The sequence below is a fragment of the Acanthopagrus latus genome, chromosome 2 (genome assembly GCF_904848185.1).
Source record: "Acanthopagrus latus isolate v.2019 chromosome 2, fAcaLat1.1, whole genome shotgun sequence".
Taxonomy (NCBI): domain Eukaryota; kingdom Metazoa; phylum Chordata; class Actinopteri; order Spariformes; family Sparidae; genus Acanthopagrus; species Acanthopagrus latus.
In genome coordinates, this window is record NC_051040.1 from 21328483 (window position 1) to 21342737 (window position 14255).

The window sequence follows — 14255 nt, forward strand, 5'->3', positions numbered from 1 at the left end:
AGTTTTTTTCCCCCCGTGTATAGCTTTCATTCAGTTTTTATAACTGTTGGCTCAACGAATTGTGGCACTGCAGTGCCATCGGTAGTTCTGAGATCAATATGAAGATAGAAATAATACAAAAAACACAAACTAGCAAATTATAAGATAATTTCGTCTTTTCCTGTCGTTTGACACGGTCAGGTCACATGACACTGTTGTCAGCTGGGCAGGACGTCGCAAAGATGGTGGTCTTCAGTGTGTATGTGGTGAACAAGGCTGGAGGTTTAATTTACCAATATGACAACTATGTCCCGAGGGCGGAGGCCGAGAAAACATTTAGCTATCCTTTAGATTTAGTGCTGAAGCATCACGACGAAAAGGTCGTCGTGTCGTTCGGACAGCGGGACGGAATCAGAGGTAACGTGTAGCAGCATATTGTTAGCTTACTTTGAGCTAACCTGGCTAGCTGGGAATATCAGAACCTAGATAAGCATATGAGGGGAGGTAAATGGGCTAGTAAGTTGACCTGTGATCTGTGGAAAGCGCCCAATCAGATTTCACTTAATTGCATAGTTTCATGGTATCCATAGTCTGCACTCTCTCTCTCTTTCTCTCATTCTCTCTCTCTGTAAATGGTTATTTTGCATTTAAAGTGGCCTAAATGCACCAATGTGGGGATGTATGATCTCCCAAACTGTGACTTTGAACTGGGTTTTCCACTTGTTGTCATTCTCTAGTGGGCCATGCAGTGCTGTCCATCAATGGAGTTGATGTGATGGGCAAGAACACAGCAGATGGAAAGGACATCCTTGAATACTTAAAGGATCCTGCAAATTACCCGGTGTCGATTCGCTTTGGAAGGGCTCGTCTGAGCTCCAATGAGAAGCTGATGCTGGCATCCATGTTTCACTCGTAAGTTGCATCATGCATTACAGCTGGGCACGGAGGTTGGGCTAGTGGAGAAATCACAACACACAGTCTGGGCAGGTATTCAGTATTTAGCTCAATGACCTGCTACTGAGCTAAATACGGTACTCAGGGATAACTTTAACTTGCGGTGGAGGTAAGCAAAAAAAGAAAAGAAAAAGGAGAATCTCCTTTTACATCCTTATTTCTTAATACTTGAAATATTTTTCTCAATATTATTAATATGGTAGAATTCAATACCACAGATAAGAAAACGTACACGGTATGATAGCGGTCCTTCCTGACACTGATTCAGATACCTCCCACTTTGTGTAACAGCTGATAAGCTGATCCAATACATGTATATTACTGGTATTGATATCAGAACAACCCTACTTGCAATATGTGGATCAGACTTGCAATATTTAAAACCACCTGGCAGTATCAGTGGATCCCTATCTCAAGCATTGAACTTCCTGTCTTTGTGTTTTTCCCCCAGATTGTTTGCTATAGGTTCACAGCTGTCCCCTGAAGTTGGCAGTTCAGGGATTGAGATGCTAGAAACTGACGTCTTTAAGCTCCACTGCTTCCAGACTCTGACAGGTCAGTGTTGTGACGCAGATTATAATATTCATTTCCATTCAGAAGGATCCTTATTAAATGCCCCCTATGCATGCATCATTTACTTTTTGTAGTTTTGACAATAGCAATTTTAAACTGATGCCTTTCTTAGTTGCTGTACCATCTCTGTTCTTTCAGGAATTAAGTTCATCGTACTGGCGGACCCTCGTCAATCTGGTATCGATGCTCTACTAAGGAAGATTTATGAGATCTATTCAGATTTTGCCCTCAAGAATCCGTTCTATTCTCTGGAAATGCCAATCAGGTAATAGAGAGAGTCAGGATGATGTTGCCTTCCACTGTCTTCTGTTTTTATGTGTCATAAAATTAGTATTTGGCACATGATATGTTTTCTATTATGTATAATGTTTCTAATGTATAACAAACACATCTAATCGCTTATGTCCTGATACTTCTGATTTTCAGGTGTGAACTCTTTGATCAGAATCTGAAAGGTGCTCTGGAGATTGCTGAGAAAGCTGGAAACTTTGGAGCTGGCTCTTGAGCCAGAGGATGAGATGAAAGATACTGTAATATCTTTCACAACAGGTTCACTGACTTTATATGACTGTGGTTCAACTTCACTTGGTTTTTTTTTGCCCAGATGCTATCAAACCGGCAGTTAACACATTGTAAATACGTCATGTTTTGTAAATACTTTGAAGATTAAATTACATGCGGTATGTAAACTTTTCCTGATGGTTTTTGGTTGCATTTCTATTGAATAAATGAGCGACCTAACTGTAGTCCACTGGGTGCTGAACATAAACTATGAAAGTGAAAAACATTAACAACAACGTATTGTTTATTTAAGCCTTTGACAGTTCTCATAATGGAAACCACACAAACTTTCTACAAAAAAGAGCATCCTGTCAGTATTGTGATTCCATTCATGAATTCAACATTACAAAGTTGTTTTGTTTAAGCACATATTGTTCAGTATATCAATCTTCCAGACAGGTTCTAGTTTTCTCACTGAAATATTTCAGCGGCTTTTAAAGAGAAAAGCCTTTCTCCTGTTCTGTTTTTGACACATTTCTCTGTGTAACTCACAAAATGCAGTCATTCACATTCTCTTCTTGAGTTATAGATGTAATGTTTACAGACTGTAAGTTATGTTTGTAAAAAAGCACCTTGAACCTTTTCAAACAGGTTATTGAAGAGTAAGCACTGCACTCTTCAGAGCTTCTATTTATTTGTATGTCCTGTAAGACCGAAGCGGAGAAAAAAATTGTATAAAAAAAAAAAGATAATCAAGTATGAAAAATATGAAAACACAATGATGGCTCAAAGTATCTTGCTTTGATGAGCTGTAATGTTTTAGTCTGCCTTCTTGGACACGTGACCCATCTTTGTTCGGATGTTGCGCAGCAGGATGAACCCAATAGTGGTGATGCCACAGGTGATCTCTGCCACCCAGAAGGCCATCTCCCAGCCATAGTGCTTGGCAATGGTGCTGAAGGGTAGTCCAGACAGGAAGCCACCAACTGAGGAGAACATTAATAGATTAAGTTCAAGGATAAGAGAATGAAATGAAAAGTAGTTAAAGGGGCACTGTACAGGTCTGGAAAAGAGATTCAAACTCAAATATTTAATTTTGATAATATTAAGGAGGCAATAATGCAAAGAGTTTGAAATGTTTTCCATAACTGAGCAAACTAGATGTTGGCAAACTGTTGAAAACTGAGGTTCACAGAACAGTTTGAAGCTAGAAAGGTGGCAGGGTCCGCCATATACCAGTGTATATTTGCTGAACCAAAGTTTATCAGCTGAATGTAGATCACAAATGGATTTATAAATCACTGTTTTCTGTTTTACTTACACAGCGACTTAACTTTTTAAAAAAATTTGGATGCAGTTGATGCAAAGTGTGGTGTCCCTGAAATGAAAACCGATCAACTCACCATTGGCCATCAGGGCAGCAATGGCATGTGATGTCCCGCAGTAGTTGGACGGGGCACTCTCGTTGGCTATAACTCCAAACAGCGCTATTGGTCCGTAAGAGGAGAAGCCAAAAGCAGCACCCAGGCTGAGTATCCACACCTGCATGTACAAATGAGGAGTGTTGACACCTGGTGCGCTGCATTAAAGAATCATCATTTATTTTTGTGCACCGGGATGTCCGTGTCAGAGCAGATACCTGTGAGCTGTCGGGAGTGACAGTGACTCTGAACAGCCACATGGATGCATACATTCCCGCCATCATGCAGATCAGGCAGAAATGGCGAGGATTGCCATAGACTCTCATGCCTTGCTGTACAGAATAAGAGCATGTTTAAAGAGAAGCTGGTTTTCCACAATGCCACTGACAGTCATCAATGCATGTCACTTCACGCTCACATCATTACATGAGCTGACTCTCACGTGGTGTCTCAGGTGGAGGAGATTGCAGTGGCATGACAGCTGACGGCTGCAAAGCCAGCGACGGCTGTTTGAGACGGCGTTAAGAGATTTGTAAAGTGTGAGACCACCAGATTATTTTAATGAGATGCTGGGACATTTTCTAGTTGTCTACATGACAACAGAACCAGGTACTATGAGCCAAATCATGATCTTTTCCTGACCTTAATCAGTTCATCCAGTGCCTAAACTCCACATTCAGCTTTGTGTGCAAATTTGCTGAAAGAATATACCTGATATATGTGCACCAGTCTTTAAACTGCAAAAAACAAGAGCAGCTCATTGTCAAAAACAGATGTATACTCATGCGAGGTGATCTTATCATACTGTAAGTATCAAGTATTTTAAGTCATAGAGATAAATGCTTTGTGCACACTCACTTTGGCCACAGCCTTGTCAGAGAGGAAACCTGCTGCGAGGCTGCCCAACAAGCCTCCAACTTCCAGGGCACTCATGTATGAGCTACCTATGGAGGAGAACATATTGACTCACCAGGAATAACAAAAAAAAAAAAAGATGTTTCTCAACAGAAAGTGGATGCGTCTTTTCTTCCATACCAACAAGAGTAGACTGGCCCTTGTCCTGAATGAGGAACAGCTGGCCCCAGTCTGTGCAGACCGTCTTCACACCGAACACCACCATGTAGGACCCCGACAGCAGCCACAGGTAGGGTGACAGCAGGAACTCGGACAGGGTGCTCTCATTGCTGGAGGATCCTGAACAGGAAACAGTATTATTTGCCAATCATGCATTTTTGTGTGCATCTCAAACTTCACACAAAAAACATGGCCCAGGTTGCTTCTCGTCAGATGACTGCATGCAACATCTCACCCAGGTACATACTATTTTCTTTCTTTGCCTGTGTGAGCTAGACATGGCTCAGACATATGGCATGTGAGGGGTACACTGGGTACAGAGTCCACTGACCTTTAGTCATTACCCACTGGCACACACTATGAAAACACACACAATACAGTATACATCTGGATAATGCACTGAACCGTGTTTCTCCTGTGTAAACACATATTCAGTCACTTTCAGTAAAAAGTGATGGACATGAGCCTATTAATCAAACTGAAGAATTAATCTAAAAGTCTCACCTCCTTTGCTCTTCTTGGCTGCTGCCTCAATGTTGGGCAGTCCCACGTCCTTCGGCTCATTCTTGATGAGCAGCAGACAGACAGTGGAGAACGCCACGCAGCTCACTCCTGATACTGACAGTATCGTCCTCCAACTGTAAGTCTGGGCCAGCACCGTGGCAATAATGGGGCCTGAGCTGCCAGCCAGATTCATGCTGCAGGAGAGAATCGCCCACCACGTCCCGAACTGGGAGGGCTCGAACCACTGACAGCAGAGAAGAAGAAATAATGACACGAAATCACAACAGAGCTGACAGGAATGGTCATTATCTTGTCTCTGATACATACAGCAGGCATGAAATCATTGAACCAGGGCAGTGGTCTGAACTGACAGCAGGTAATAAGTGAGTGACAGCCCTTCGGCAGTCGCTGTACTGCACGATGATGAGTAAATCAAACGCTCGTACTGTCCATACATTACAACAATGGTTTCATCTCTCGGGCTTTCACGCTTTGTGAGCAAACAAATGACAAAGACATCATTGTTTCAACTGGCAACATAAGTGAGCAACATTTAAATTAAACTGAGTTGACACACTTTTTTTGATTGTTTTCTTATGCTAAACTGATCAAACCAGTCCCCTTTAATTCAATCAAGCCTAATCCAATATCAAACTTGACAGCCCTGTGTCACTCTCCATTTTACCACCCATAACCCATTAGGGGGGTCTACTCTGGGCCAAGACCCATCTTCCATCTAAGTTTCGTGGAAATCCGTTGGGTAGTTTTTGTGTAATCCTGCTGACAAACCAACCAAATAATGGACACAGGTGAAGTACAAGGCGAGGACATTCAATAATAAAAAAATTATCCTCTGATAATTGCTCATTTTGTCAACATCTGAACATTCAATTTTTCTTAAATGTTGCTGTTCATTCTTTGGATTGGTTTGTAATTTTCTTTTACTTTTTTTGTTAATTTCTTAATGCATGGATCTTGATGAGAAAATAATGTGTATTAACTTGGCTGGTATCTCTGAACAGTACAAAAGGGGACTGTTGGGCCTTGGTAGAGGTGTAGAGTGCCATTCTAGTTTAATAATTTAGTAGATTTTATAGAAGTAGATTTTAGAATTTTATTTGTGCGCACTGACACATTTAAATTCCAACTACTTATTTTTTGTTGTTTTCCTTATTTCCAGTTGATCACATTATACTGGCTGTTTTGTCCTTAAAACACAGGAGAGAAAGAGAAGCATAAACATCTCAGATATCCGTATTGGACAGAATTGTCCGATACTCGCTTGTGGCTCGGATACCTTGCGCAGCACCCTGCCGCAGGGAGGCCAGCCGAGGCCCTGGCCAAGACCGTTGACAAACCAGAGGGCAGAGAAGACAGCCACAGTGGAGGACCAGGAGAAGACCACGTTGATGGCTCCCACCATGCACAGGCCAATGGAGAAGAGCCAGCGGGCGCTGATCTGGTCCGACAGCACGCCACTGATGAACTTACTGATAGCGTAGGCCAAAGACTGACTGCTGGTGATCATGCCTGAACAAAAGGAGGACAAATCTAATGCATCATGATAGAATTCTCCTGAGATGTACAGTCTATGAAGAAACTAATAAATATAGTATAAACAATATAACAGCATGTATAGAAGTTTGTCAGTTGTGTTTATGAAGAAGGTAAAAAAAAGTAAAAGTTATGACCTTTGGAAAATTACATAAACTTTGATCAGAAGTATAACCAATGTGCTGTAACAGCATTAACTGTGATTTACATGTCTTCCTATGTAGAACTTGCAAAACATGACAATCAAGCATCAGGTCAGTGTCTCATACCCAGGTCATCCTTATCCAGCTTGATTTCTTCCATTAGAGAGGGCATGACAAAGGAGAAGGTCTTTCTGTTAAAGTAGTACATTGTGTAGCCAACAAACATGGCCAGAAAAATAGTGCTTCTGTAGTATCCATAACCTGCTGTAGCCATGGCTGCAGATGTAGTCCTATAAAAATGTCAAAAACTTAAAGAATAGAGGAGAAAACTTAAAGAATAGAGGAGAAATCCAGAGGAGGGAGCAAGCTCCTGCCGTTTGATGGACTTCTGTTGCCTGTGCCAGTGAACTTTGCTTCAGGATCCACTGTACAGCAAGCAGCTGCTCACACGTGGAGTAGGTGTTTGCAATCACTAGGGGAGGTTAATGGTCAACTTCTCTACCCCGAAGCTGATTCAATCTGGGTTGTTACCACGCGCTGCAGGGCTGGGAAAGGGATTTCATCAATCTGTTTGTGACATCAAAGCTGTCCATGATGTTGTCTTCTTTAGGCAGCTATTTATATATATATATATATATATATATAAAAAGGCTCCTACTTGAGCGATGACCTTGGCTGTTCTTTTCATCTCTTGCTGTTTGTCCGACTGCGAATGTTATTGAAGGTGTCCGCAGATTGATGTGGTTAATGGTTTACTGCAAAGTCCAATAGTCACCGCAGAGCAGGGGGAGGCTCCTCTTCCAGTGGGTGTGTGTGAACTGTGGTGAACAGCAACACATCTAGCAGACAGACACAGAATGTGTACCAAGTTGCTGAAGATAGATTACACAGTCATTGTGGGTTGTGACCAAGATCTGAATAATGCATGAAAAATAATTCTAAGCATGAAAGTCATTAATCTCAGTTAATACAAGTGAGGCTGAAACCGAAGTTATGTCAAATTAAGCTTCAGTGTGTTTAGTGGAGGCAAACCACTATGATACCTCTGTCTCTCCAACTCTTCCTGTATGTGTCCATCTCACAGCTGTTTTTACGAAAACTTGTGTTTCCATTGTAGAGCGACTCGTGTCAAGGAAGCAGAGAAGAGGAGGGATATGTGACGCTTACGTAGATCACGTGGATTGACTTCCGGGCGCAACCCAACCAGGAACTGAGCACAACGCTGTGCTTTAGCAACTTCTAACGCATCATTGTGACAGGCCGTAGTAAAGAAATTAACAAAAAAACAAACAAACAAACAAACAAATAAACAAACAAAACTAATTCCAGCTGTGGCTCTTGTTGAGTAATTCATGTAAATGTTCAAGCAGAGCAGTTCTTGAAATTCAAGGTTGCTGTAAATCAAATGATTTTGTTTGACACACTGAATAGCTACACGGAGCTAATATAGCATTTTCTTTTACATTACATCACGCAGTTAAAAGTGACGGGTTCTATCGCTATCGCTTTTATTTGTTGTTCGTGTTGTTTTGCACATAAAACCCCACCCAAACCTATGATGCTAAAGTGTCTGTCTGTCAACACTTACACGTTGTCATTACTTTCTAGGTAACGACAACATTTCTACGGCAGCTAAAACAGGACGTTACATCACTAGCCCCGCCTCCATTTAGCTCGCGTGTGCGTCCCCATAGCAACCGACAACATATATTTCCAAAATGCTCGACAGATAAATGCGCAGCTGTCAATTTTAAGAATGCTGACCACACTTATAACGAAACATTTTACTCTAGCTCGTATTATTAGTCAGTGAAACTTGTCAACAAACGGGAGCCGAGAACGAACGTTTTTAGACTAGCTGACGCTGCGTTAATTACTTCTACGTTGCTGTGGACACCACTAATCAAGGACCATGGTAAGTTTAACGTCAATATAAGAAGCATTGCCACGTTCCATAACAATGTCTCCTAAATCATAGTTGTCAAAGGCTTTAGCCTCAATTTAGGCTCACCAGACCGTTGTCTTTAGGAGAGAGTGATTATTTATTTTATTGGAGAGGATCTAGGCAAAGGCATTCTGACTTTAGGGCCCAGGCAGAAGGGAAGATATCATCACCTGCGCACATGACATACTGTTAGGCTTTTTTTTTTTTAAAATAAATTAATATAATTAAAGATGATTGGGCCCTCGCCGCCCAGGCACGTTGGGCTGTGACGCGGTTGGAGGAAGCGCACGTAGACGTTTGCAATGTGCAAGCGTTTCCTGGAAGTGGCCTGAATGGATGAAATGACACTTCTTTTGATTATGAAGAGCTAGAAAAGAGCCACAAAGGCACACACACTAATCTTAAGGAGTAATCATAAGGGAATGTAGAGTAAGTCACTGACATTCAAAAAACAACACAATTACCATGAAAATGATCATGTTAATTACTTGGAGACAAAAGAAATTGAGACAATATTTTTTGTATTTCACAATTTATTATTTAATGTTATGTGTGAGAGAAAGTTTATATGTGTGTGTGTGTGTATGTGTATTGATGCATGGAGGTGATATGTGTGGTAAATGTGGTGTACATGGGAAGTTGTATGTTGAAGTTAAAAGGACTGGATGCTTTATGGCAGTTCATGAAAATGGACCGCACCATGACACCCACCATTTTTGACATAGGCGAAAGCTTTTTATAACTTTTCATGTTCAAGGTCGGAGAATGATACTGAGTGAATTGGAAGCCTGTGGTGTTGAATCTGTAGAAGGAGTTGGTTAAAGTATGTGGCATGGAAATGGAGGTGAAATGGGAACTTTGAATCAAAATGGCGGACTTCCTGTTGAAGTGACAGTTTGGTACCCTGATGTTTTATGTGCGTCTGTTGATACATCATACCTAATGTTGTTCATGTATATGCACGTAGGAGGCGGAGCTAGGATTTTTTAAATTCCTGGGGGTGCTATAGAGTCCCCTGGTAACACCTTTGATCAGCTATCCCTGAGGGCATTGGTAATAAATTTCATGTTAATCCAACCTGCCCATGTGGAGATATAAAATACTGCAATTTAAAGAGCGCCACCTAGTGGTTATTGCCCAAGTAGTCACCTGAGTTTCATGTCATTTGGACACACCAATGTGGAGAAATGCAACACATCCTGTTTGGAACGAAATCTGCAGGAAGTTATTATTTAGTAACTTCCGTATTCTTTGGAATATAAAAATTCTTTTAAAAACTTTTTGTTAAGAGGGTCCACATATGCTGTGTGAAATCGCCTGCGGGGAGTTCGAAAAAGTAGGTTTCCAAACGGCCTATATCACGAGATTCAGCACAATTCAGTGAACAGTTCGAGACCTGCTCGGGCACTAATAATAAATCTCCAATCCAAAACTTTATGTCAATGTCAATATATTTACTGTACTTGTCCATTCATTCGTATGTTTAAAACATACTCAATGTTTGTACCAGTGTGTGGGCAAGAGTATTTCAGTAGTCTCATCTCAACGAGAGTCAGGAGAAAGCATCTGTAAATGTAAGTTTTCAAGTCAAATATCTAAATCTGGGGCAGCTGTAGCTCAGCAGGTAGAGCAGGTCGGCTGGAGATCAGAAGGCTGAGCTGCATGTTGAAGTGTCCTTGAGTAAGATACTGAACCCCAAATTGCTCCTGATGTGCAGCTGGCTCCTTGCATGGTGGGCTCTACCATCAGTGAGGATCCTGTGATGAGCTGGCGACTTGTCCAGGGAGTACCCTGCCCTCGTCCAGAGTCAGCTGGGATTGGCTCCAGCAACAACCCTGTGACCCCATAAAAAAAGGGACAAAGTGGTTACGGACAATGACATGACATGACATATCTAAATCTGAATAAGTAAAGACACGTGTGAAAATGAAATGTAAAATATTTATCAATTAACTGAACTTTTTTTTTTTTTTTTACTGAAAATGATGGTCTGCCTAGTCTAATTTCTCTACTAAATCTGGCCCTGCTAATAGAGTCTTGGATCCAGCTCCAGGACATCAAGGAGCCGCTCTCATTCCCACCGGTACCGCAAACGGGCCCCCATCTCTGAGGTGGACGAAAGCCTGTTTGGGAGCCCAAAGTCTGTGAGTAAATGTGGTACATACATTATAGAAGTCTGTTCCAGACAATACAACTACTACCAGGAGTGTTTTAAAATGTGTAATGTCAGCATTAACATCCCTTAGTTTACAGCATCACATTAATGATATGATACTAGTAAAGTGTACCTAGTTTTAAACATCTGTCACAGAATGTAACGTGCTGCAACGATGGAGAGATCACAAAGTTTGTATTGCTAACCAACTCTGTCCAGGTGTCAGCACTGTTGGATAAACGTGGAAACTCAGCTTCCAAAGCCAAGAATGAGTCCCAGAAGAAACAAGACACTATTCAAATTATTACAAAGGACCTCATTCGCAATCTCAGGTAGGCTAACACTCACTGATAAACCATAAAGATAGTCTGTGTGTCTGAAAAGGGTACTGCACATTTTAATAAATGGAAAGTTGCTAAATTAAATTTCAAACTGATGTTAAGAGAAACGGGTGCTATGCTAATGTACAAACTTAAACCCCTATAATCCACACCTATAGTATATCATAAAAATAAAACATTAATGTTCCGGTATTGGAAAGGTGCTTATAATTCTGATTCATATTGCAGTACTGAAACGCATAACAAATTACATGTTGTTACCCCAGGATCCCATGCAGGGATCCCTCAAAAGAGTCCCTCATTCTACCTCCAGCTGAGTTTGAGCGGATCACTGCTCTGTCCAGAGTTCCCACCAAGGAGGAGAAGGAGGCCAGGGCTCATCAGAGGAGGAAAGAGGAGGAAATGGTGAGAAACATGAAAAACTCTGATCAAAATTGTCTTGCAGACTTGCAATAACATAACAAACCTTTCACTTTTTCTTTTCAACATACACCTCATCCAGAGAGCTGTAGAGGAAGCGAAGCGTCGAATCTTTAATGCAGACTTGTCGCGTAAAGAGAACAAGGTTCTAACTCAGCTGGAGATAGAGGCCCGGGACCGTGACCAGCGCTTGCTGGAGCAGGCCAGCGCGTTAAGGATGGAGCAAGAAGAGGAGATCAAACTGCTCAACAGTGTAGGAAACAGCAGCAGACAAAATTACAGTGAACCTGTCAATCATAGGCTGCTTTTTTCAATGGATGTCATTAATACATCAGTACTACTGTGTGTGTGTGTGTGTGTGTGGTCTCCACAGATGATTATGGGTGCTCAGTGTCAAGCCACACGTGATGTTCAGATCCAGGAGAAGAAACAGATCCAGGCGGAGTTGTTAGAGGAGGAGAAGCGCCTGGACGTCATGATGGAGGTGGAACGCCGCAAGGCCTTGGAGACTGAGGAGGAGATTGAAGAGCTGCGCAAAAACCAGATGATACGGTGAAGAGAGCTCTACAATACACACAATATCTTATAAGGACTGATTTGATCTGATGAATACTCTCACACTTTGCAAACCTGCTGGCATCTTCATGTGGGGCGGGGGGTAGCTTGCTTTCAACTACCTACATCCTTCATTGTGTGTTGTGCCTGTGTTGTATCTCAGAGGAAAGCAGCAAATTTTCGACCAGATCCAGAATAGACGGGAGGCAAAAATATTGGACGATGAACTAAAAGAGTGCGAGAGGAAGCAGACACGAGAGAATCAGGAGAGAATGAACCAGGAGGACCTAAAGGTGCAGAGACAACATGCAAAAGCACTAAAAACAGCACTGACAGAGACACACATACTCAGGGTGATGTGCAACACACACACACACACACACAGGTGTTTGTTTCCCCTTTGACTGGTTGTCTTCTTCTAGGCCCTGGAGAAGAAAAGGGAGGAGCAGCAGAAACTGCAGGAGGAGGTCATGCATATTAATGCTGAGACCATGCGGGCCAAGGAGCAGAGGAAGGAGGAGGAAAAGCTGGCTGACATGAGAGATATGGAATACATCAAAAGCAAACTGGTCAGTTAATAAACAAGCAAATTATTGAGGCACTCACATGGTTCAGTTGAATAAGTTCAGTGTTTCATGACCTCTGCAGGAGAGGGAAGCAGAGTATGAAGCAGAGCAGAGACGAATCAAGAAGGAGAAGGAGCTTGAGATTGCCAGGCTGAGGGCTCAGCAGGAAAAAGCAAGAGACTACAAGGCAGAGCAGGTCAGGAATAAAACCAGTGGGCGACCACCACTACAGAGGTGGTACATGCTGAATATTAGCCTTGTTAAAGATTGAAATACTCTAATCACATTCTTAAAGGCTCTCACCTTCCACACAGTGTCATGGGGACTGAAGCATTCAGAAAAAATGTGTTTGTGTGTATGTGAATTTGAAAGGATGAGCTCCGTGCTCGCAGGGACCAGGATAGGCTGCACAGAGAATGGAGGAGAAAAGAGAAAGAGCTGGCTGAGAAGAAAGCACAGGAGGAAGCGATGCTGCGGGAGGCTCGCTTGGAGCAGGTTCACTGCAAAGAGCACTTCCTGTCGATTGAGGCTGGCCGGGAGAAGGCAGAGTTTGAGAGGGTGCTCAAGTAAGAAATTTGATTAAACATTTTTTCTAAACTGATTCTTACATTGTCAAATCCCATTTCCGTAAGGGTTACGGTAAAAGTGGAATACCATTTAAAGGAAAAGGTCATTCAAAAGGACAATTCAGTCATTATCTACCCATCCCCATGCAGATGGAAAAGTTAGGTGAATTGTCATAATGCACAAAGCATTTCTTGAGCTTCAAGGCAAAACAGCGTTACAGCATTTTCTTAAACACAGAAGTAGCTGGGGATTTGTTTTGGGTGAAACCTACAGCGGGATGGTTCAATCAGTGTAGTAAACAGACCTAGGATTCATTTGTTACCATTTTTATTAATATTAGTTTTCCCTCCCCCACCTACTTTCCTTCATACAGGGTGCAACAGGAAGCGATCATCAAGCAGAAGGAGGAGGAGGAGAAGCAGCGTCAGAAAGCACACCGTCGCGCAGAGGCCATCCGACAGCAGGTGAAGGAACGAGAGCTCTCGGCCATAGCAAAGCGCAGGCAGATCTTCCAGGAGGCTGATCGGCTGATCGAGGAAGCCCAGCAGAGACGTGCGCGCCTCAATGAGATCAAAGAGAAGAAGCTGAGAGAGCTCAAGTAAGTACCGCCAGGTTCATGACATGATTCATTTTTTGCACAAGCTCTACTGTGAGTGTGACTGACATGTGTTTTGTAAAATGCGCAGGGCTACAGGGCTCTCTGAAAAATACTGCAGTGAAGTGGAAAAGAAGTCCCGGGCCTACGTACTCTGATTCACAACTGGATCTAAAATGGTGTGAAGCCACCCCATTTTACAGAACCTAATTTTACGAGGAGAAACACATTTCAAGTATTAATGTAATATTATATATGATTCTACAGCACACTCAATTGTTTTATGAGCATTTGATCACTCATATGTATGTGTTTTGGTAGCTTATGGTATTTCAGAATGGCTCTTTGAGTGAAAGCATGTTGCAAACACAAAACAACAAAATAAAGCGACTTTTTGAGACATGACTA

General features: G+C 42.1%; 3 protein-coding genes across 7 annotated transcripts; 2 read left to right on the forward strand and 1 right to left on the reverse strand.

The window, feature by feature from the left end:
- Positions 1-175: 175 nt before the first annotated feature.
- On the forward strand, positions 176-2200 carry trappc4 (trafficking protein particle complex 4). Its single transcript, XM_037074713.1, has 5 exons — positions 176-396; positions 717-891; positions 1385-1488; positions 1645-1771; positions 1933-2200. Exons 1-5 carry the CDS (start codon positions 186-188, stop codon positions 2009-2011), a joined length of 696 nt encoding a protein of 231 aa, XP_036930608.1. The 5' UTR covers positions 176-185; the 3' UTR covers positions 2012-2200.
- Positions 2201-2293: 93 nt separating this feature from the next.
- slc37a4a (solute carrier family 37 member 4a) lies at positions 2294-8224 on the reverse strand. 4 transcript variants are annotated; one of them, XM_037074687.1, is made up of 10 exons: positions 7747-8224; positions 7362-7542; positions 6830-7248; positions 6304-6536; positions 5007-5250; positions 4464-4622; positions 4287-4372; positions 3647-3760; positions 3411-3549; positions 2827-2993 (listed from the first exon to the last, which is right to left on the reverse strand). In XM_037074687.1, exons 3-10 carry the CDS (start codon positions 6975-6977, stop codon positions 2827-2829), a joined length of 1290 nt encoding a protein of 429 aa, XP_036930582.1. In that variant the 5' UTR covers positions 6978-7248; positions 7362-7542; positions 7747-8224. The 4 variants fall into 4 exon arrangements, with proteins under 4 accessions (XP_036930597.1, XP_036930588.1, XP_036930582.1 ...); XM_037074676.1 differs by having other exon boundaries at positions 6830-7270; XM_037074702.1 differs by lacking the exon at positions 6830-7248 and having other exon boundaries at positions 2294-2993.
- A 186-nt stretch (positions 8225-8410) lies between these two features.
- cfap45 (cilia and flagella associated protein 45) lies at positions 8411-14252 on the forward strand. Of its 2 annotated transcripts, none has more exons than XM_037074619.1 (12): positions 8411-8618; positions 10682-10792; positions 11023-11135; positions 11411-11549; positions 11647-11817; positions 11938-12116; positions 12283-12472; positions 12542-12688; positions 12768-12881; positions 13058-13251; positions 13626-13850; positions 13939-14252. In XM_037074619.1, exons 1-12 carry the CDS (start codon positions 8616-8618, stop codon positions 14003-14005), a joined length of 1653 nt encoding a protein of 550 aa, XP_036930514.1. In that variant the 5' UTR covers positions 8411-8615; the 3' UTR covers positions 14006-14252. The 2 variants fall into 2 exon arrangements, with proteins under 2 accessions (XP_036930514.1, XP_036930524.1); XM_037074629.1 differs by having other exon boundaries at positions 8414-8618; positions 12283-12412.
- The last annotated feature ends 3 nt before the right edge of the window (positions 14253-14255 follow it).

What these genes read in the sequence shown, in the direction of transcription:
- cfap45 (XM_037074619.1), top strand. An exon ending in GAGACTACAAGGCAGAGCAG is followed by an intron (nt 12,882 to 13,057) that starts GTCAGGAATAAA and finishes TGAATTTGAAAG; the next exon opens with GATGAGCTCCGTGCTCGCAG. An exon ending in GAGTTTGAGAGGGTGCTCAA is followed by an intron (nt 13,252 to 13,625) that starts GTAAGAAATTTG and finishes TCCTTCATACAG; the next exon opens with GGTGCAACAGGAAGCGATCA.
- slc37a4a (XM_037074693.1), bottom strand. Translation starts at nt 6,977, where the DNA reads ATGGCTACAGCAGGTTATGGATACTACAGAAGCACTATTTTTCTGGCC. An exon ending in GCGGCAGGGTGCTGCGCAAG is followed by an intron (nt 5,251 to 6,303) that starts GTATCCGAGCCA and finishes CTCTGCTGTCAG; the next exon opens with TGGTTCGAGCCCTCCCAGTT. An exon ending in AGCCAAGAAGAGCAAAGGAG is followed by an intron (nt 4,623 to 5,006) that starts GTGAGACTTTTA and finishes TTTCCTGTTCAG; the next exon opens with GATCCTCCAGCAATGAGAGC.
- trappc4 (XM_037074713.1), top strand. Translation starts at nt 186, where the DNA reads ATGACACTGTTGTCAGCTGGGCAGGACGTCGCAAAGATGGTGGTCTTC. An exon ending in CTGGCATCCATGTTTCACTC is followed by an intron (nt 892 to 1,384) that starts GTAAGTTGCATC and finishes TTTTTCCCCCAG; the next exon opens with ATTGTTTGCTATAGGTTCAC. An exon ending in TCTCTGGAAATGCCAATCAG is followed by an intron (nt 1,772 to 1,932) that starts GTAATAGAGAGA and finishes TCTGATTTTCAG; the next exon opens with GTGTGAACTCTTTGATCAGA.